Consider the following 6,000-nt stretch of genomic DNA (forward strand, 5'->3'; position numbering starts at 1 on the left):
AAAAAAAGCCTTGAGTACTCTGGCCTGTGTTAATTGTCATATGTAGTTAATTCAGATATTACTAGAAAATATTACATATCAAAAGGGGTAATATTCTTTCAGGGTCAGTGTTAAATAATAGGTCTGTTCTTCTCAGTTCCAAGTATGTACCAATGAATTGGTAAATCCATGTGACATAATCTGTATATTTTTTCTCTGCAAGGCCTTAGATTTTAGTGATGATGAAAAGGAAAAAGAAGCCAAACAGAGGAAAAAATCTCAGATTCAAGGCCGGAAAAAATTCAAGTCTGAATCTAATGACTCAAGTAAGTAAATGCAGCACTTAAGTTGATAACAAAATTGAAGGAAACGGGGATCTCTTTTTACCTCCTGGCATCCATCTAACATAGGTGTTACACAGTATGAGATGTGGCAGAAGAGTCATGAGGAATATTTAAATAATGTTAGTTTTTCAAGCTTAAGGATGTAAAAATGGCTTCTAGGGGTAAAACTAAGCCTTGTTAGTCATTTGTGCATATAGGCACTTTTTTCTTAAACCTCTTTGCTTCCATGTTTAGAATTAAATGATATGGTACTTAATACCTGTGTCAAAATATTTTATTTTTTAACATGCATTTCCTTTTATTATACCTTTCCTATTTTTCCTTTTTTAAGATTAAACTTTTTGTAGATTCCCATGCCATTGTAAGAAATAAGTGAGATTTTCTTCCATGTCCATTATGCACTTCCCTGAAATGGTAACATCTTGTAAAACTCTACAGTACAGTATCACAGGATATTGACATTGAGACAATCAAGATATAGAATATTTCCACCACAGAAAAGGATCCCCCATGTTGCCTTTTTATAGTCACTCCCACTTCTCTCCCTCCCACCTCCTTAACTATTGGCAATTACTAACCTGTTCTCCATTTCTGTAACATATTCTATCATGTCAAAAATGATTACATAAATAGAGCCATACAATATGTTACCTTTAGGGATTGGCTTTTGTCACTGAGCATAATTTCCTGGGGATTCATCCAAATTGTTTTGTGTCATGTTTGTTTCTTTTCATTTTGGACTGTAATATTCCATGGTTTGAATATACTACAGGCTGTTTACCAGTCATGCATTGAAGGACATCTGGATTGTTAACATTTTTTGGTTACAGGAGTAAAGTTGTATTATATATTTGTGTACAAGTTTTTGTGTGAACACAGCTTTTCATTTCACTGGGATCAATGTCTAAGAATAATTGCTGGATTATACGGTAGTTGGATCCTGTCACTAGTGTATGAGTGACTGTTTCTGTGCATTCTCACCAGCATTTGGTTTTGTCACTATTTTTTATTTTAGGCATTCTGCTAGGTGTGTAGCGATATCTAATTGTGATTTTAACTTGCATTTTCCAAATGACTAAGGATTTTGAACATCTTTCCATGTCCTTATTTGCTATCTGCATATCTTCTTCAGTGATATATTTGTTCATGTCCCTTGCCCATTTTCTAACTATATTTCTGCTTTTTTGTTCTTGAGTTATGAGAGTGTGTATATAATTTGTTCTGGCCTGTGGCTTGTATTTTTATCCTCTCAAGAAGGCCATTTGCAGGACAAAGGATTTTAAATTTGATGAAGCCCAATTTATTATTTTCCTTTTGTGGAGTCTGAGAATTTCTTATCTAGAACTACATTCTAAAATTTTTCTCCTAGTTTTTTTTTCCCTAAAAGTTTTCAAAGTTATTTTAGCTGTTCTAGTTCCTTTGCTTTTCCATATGCATTTTATAATAATCTTCTCTATATTGGCAAAAGTCTTGCTGGGATTTTGATAGGAATTGTGTTAAACCTGTTTATTGGTTTGGAGAGAATTGATATATTAACTGTTTTGAGTCTTCCATTACACAATCATGGTCTACATTTCTATTAATTTAGATCTTTGGTTTGAATTTTCAGCAGCTTTTTGTCATGTTTAGAATACAAATCCTGTACTTTTTTTCATTAGTACACACCTAAGTATTTCATTTTTCAAATCATTGTAAATGGTTTTGCATTTTTAATTCCAGTGTCCATGTTTGTTGCTACGATATAGAAATAAAATTAATGTTTATATGTTTAGCTTCTCAGTTGTGACCTTGCTGACCTCACTTGGTTCTAGGAGTTTTTTCTGTGAGATTTTCTACTTAGCCAACTGCGTCAATTGCAAATAAGAGCAGTATTCTTTCTTTTTTTGTTGTTCAAACTGTGTGGGTTTTTTGTCTCCCTTTCTTTCTTTCACTACCTCTAGCCTCTGGCACTATGTTGAATAAATGTGGTTTGTTCTTGATTGTAGGAGGAAACATTGTCTTTCATCATTAAGTATAATTTAGGTATAGGGATTTTGTAGATGTTCTTTATCAAGTAAAGAAAGTTTCCATCTATTCCTATTTTTTGGAGCTTTTTTTAAAAAAATTACAAGTATTAAATTTTGACGTTCTTTGATAAGATGACATGATTTTTTTTGTTAGTAGTCTGTTAGTGAGATTGCACTGGTTTTAGAATATTGAACCAGCCTTTACATCCTTGGAATAATAAACCAGAAGTGTTCCTAGTGTATAATTTTTTATATGTATATTGTTGAATTCTCTTGTCTCTTTCTCTGGTGATTTTCTTCTGAAATCTATTTCATCTGAGAATAATGTAGCTACTCCTTTTTTAAAAAATTTATTTGATAAGACAGTGAGCACGAGTAGGGGGAGAGGCAAAGGGAGAAGGAGAAGCAGACTCCCAGCTGCGCAGGGAGCCCAACATGGGGCTTGATCCCAGGACTCTGGAATCATGACCTGTGCTGAAGGCAGATGCTTAACCGACTGAGCTACCAAGGAGCCCTGCTACTCCTTTCTTTTGATTAATGTTTGCGTGTTGTATCTTTTGCTATCCTTCTACTTTCAACCTGACTATATCCTTTGAAATTAGTATTTTGTAGATACATAGTTGGGTTATGTTTTTTAATACACTATGCCAGTTATTCCCTGTGTTTTAATTTGTATATTTAGACCATTTGTATTTAATGTAATTATTGATATGTTAGGGCTTAAGTCTGCCCTTTCCTGTTCATTCTCTCTGGTTTTCATTTCTCTGTTTTCTTTTATCTGCCTGCCTGTCAGTACTATAACATTTTTTAGAATTCCATTTTGACTTGTCTGTAGTGTTTTTGAATGTATCTCTTTGTATAATTTTTTCAGTGGTTGTCCTAGGTATTGAATTGTATATATGTTACTTATCACAATCTACTGGTGTCATTGTTTTGCCAATTTGTGTGCAGTGTAGAAACCTTACCTCTTAGAAACATTACCTCTTTATGTCCCTTCTTTTTCTCTAGTTTATAATGTAAATTGCCTTAAATAGTTCATATATACAATTAGATTCATGTTACCTATTATAATATTTGCTTCAACCATCAAACATAATTTAGAAAACTCAGAAAAGGACATTTTATTGTATGTACTCATATTTTTGCTGTGTTCTTTCTTCCTTTCTGTTGTTTCACGTTTCTTCTTTTATTGTTTCTGTTTAGAGAACTTGCTTTAGTCATTCTATCAGTGTAGGTCAGCCAGAGATAAATTATTAGCTTTTCTTCATTGTAGAGTGTCTTTAGTTTCCCTTTTTTTTCCTGAGGATATTTTCATTCTGTTTAGAATTCTAGATTGAGCTTTCTTTCAGCACTTGAAAATGTGCCATTTTCTTCTGCCCTCTGTGGTTTCTGATGAGACATTTATTGTCCTTCCTGATCCTCTAGCCTTTTGGATTAATTTAAAATTGGTAATTTTAAGCCTTACGCTTTTTTAGTTACCATAAGACAATATTGGAAGCTAAAGAAAAGGCATTATTGAAATTTTAAGCAGTGTTTTTTGATATACTAAAATCAATTTTAATTTTGTTTTTATGTTTTTTTCCTCAAAGGTGAAAATTTTTCAGAAGTACATCAGAATTGGAATGTTCATAGCTCTGCTTCAGAGCATTCAAAAGGATATCGTAACAGGGAATTCACACGAGGATTTTCCCGGGGTAGATATCCTCGACCTGGCCATGGCAGGGCTCCATCACCACAGTTTTATAACTCAGAGCATATGGTGTTTCAGGAGACTTCAGGATTTCCACCTCAGAGACAAGATAATCCTGTCATGCCACAGTATCCCTTTCCTCCTCCAGTGTTCGACATACATGGTTTTTCACTCCCTCCTCCTCTACCACCACTCCCTCCACCTCCACCACCTGCATCTGTAAACCTGGGATGGGCTGCACCTAACATGCCACCTCATCCATTAATTCCCTTACCATACTCCATACCGCCACCCCCTCCACCACTGCCTCCACCCCCCTCTTCTGGGGATAGTAATTCTTCCCATTTTGGATCCTACTACTAGGTCACTGTATGTTTCTGGAGAAATCTGACTTTTTATATTATATGGGAAGGACTTTTTTTTTTAAAGAAAGCAATTATGGAGTTAGATTTTTAACATTGTAAAATACTAAATGATTCCTTCAGTTGTAAGTTGATATATATTTGTAACCTTTGTGAAATTGTATCCATATGAAAATTTCACTTTTGTGGAGGAGAAAATCCAACTATGTAATATTTAATTAAAATTAAATCCATGTTTTCACTATCCCTGCTCAGTTAAACAATGTATATAGGTCTAATAGATCTGGAGCAACTTTCATCATGGGTTAAAATCTGTTGAAGACATTGATTGTCATCTTGGTATATCTGAAAATAAGATGTTGAAGTCCTATTGAGAGTCTTTAAAATAAACTATTTTTACAAATGTATACTTTGAAAAGTGATTTTGATTATTAATGCAATTTAGTAAATTTATATGTCTTATTTTTAAAAAAAGGTTTATTTAGAGTGAGAGAGAGAGAGAGTGGGGGGGAGGGGCGGAGGGAGAGGGAGTCCCAAGGAGACTCTGCACTGAGTGCACAGCCCGACATGGGGCTTGATCCCACGACGAAGAGTTGGATGTCAACCCACTGTGCCACCCAGGTGTCCCCACCCTTTTTTTCTTTTCTTTCTTTCTTTTTTTTTATATAGAAGTGAAGGGTACAGAGAAGAAAAGCCTTCAATATTGGTAGATGTTCTGACTATAATTAAAGTTCACATTGATTAATTATACACAGGCAAGCTTTTCATTATCTATGCAGGTTTCTAGAACTTAGGCATTATTCAGTAAACTTTACTATTCAATTAAAGGGACACAGTGGTTATTTGTAATATGTTATTTATTCATAATAAAGTATATGTAACCGCATATTAGGACACTGTCTTTTGTATCTATTTGCCATATTCTCACATGCCTGGCACAGATTAGGTGCTTTAAGTATCTACTGAAATGACTGACTAAATTTAGAGCTTTTAATTAAATTACCACTAAGTGTTAAAAAATTATGGAATTTTAGGAAAATTATGGAATTTTAGAAATAGAAGAGGCCTTAGAAGTAGTTTAAACTAGTACTCATTTAACAAGTAATGAAGAACCTAACTAAGGGTTCCAAATTAGGTAACTTAAGATTATTCAGTGGGATGACAAGGAGTTGAACCTAGTTTTCTTGATTTTCCCATTATCACCTCCTACTAAATTGTTGTTTCCCAATCGTTCATTCCTTGACACTTTTAGAAGATAATATTTGGTATGCACATCATTGGGGTAAAATGGAGATCATTCATCAAAACCCCCATGGACTCTGGTTGCACCCAGGCCCTTCACATCCCCTTAGGCTGGGAAGACTCTGTAAGGTTCCTAGGGCCCAATTGAGAAGTTCTTGCTTTGGTATACATTGCCTTTATCATATGTTGTACTTTATTATTCTCTCTTGAAATGCGTTTGTAGCTTCTCTTTAGGAGTTAACTTTCATAGTTTATGGCAGTCTTTTTTTTCTGGTTAATAAAATAGTCTTAGAATTGAGATTATATCTAGAAGTACTAAAATAAATTTTTCTACAAGAACGGAAAGAATGAGATGTTAACATTCAATTACAGTATAT

At 34.0% G+C, this 6,000-nt stretch overlaps 1 protein-coding gene across 1 annotated transcript in view; it reads left to right on the forward strand.

The window, feature by feature from the left end:
* Positions 1-4,788, forward strand: part of NAF1 (nuclear assembly factor 1 ribonucleoprotein) — a 46,683-nt gene extending 41,895 nt beyond the window's left edge. Inside the window, exons 7-8 of the mRNA XM_002927543.4 lie at positions 203-305; positions 3,919-4,788. Of these exons, the coding sequence (XP_002927589.1) occupies positions 203-305; positions 3,919-4,382 (567 nt within the window). The 3' untranslated portion in view covers positions 4,383-4,788. The remainder of the gene's footprint in view (positions 1-202; positions 306-3,918) is intronic.
* The last annotated feature ends 1,212 nt before the right edge of the window (positions 4,789-6,000 follow it).

This window comes from Ailuropoda melanoleuca, chromosome 5, assembly GCF_002007445.2.
Source record: "Ailuropoda melanoleuca isolate Jingjing chromosome 5, ASM200744v2, whole genome shotgun sequence".
Lineage (NCBI taxonomy): Eukaryota > Metazoa > Chordata > Mammalia > Carnivora > Ursidae > Ailuropoda > Ailuropoda melanoleuca.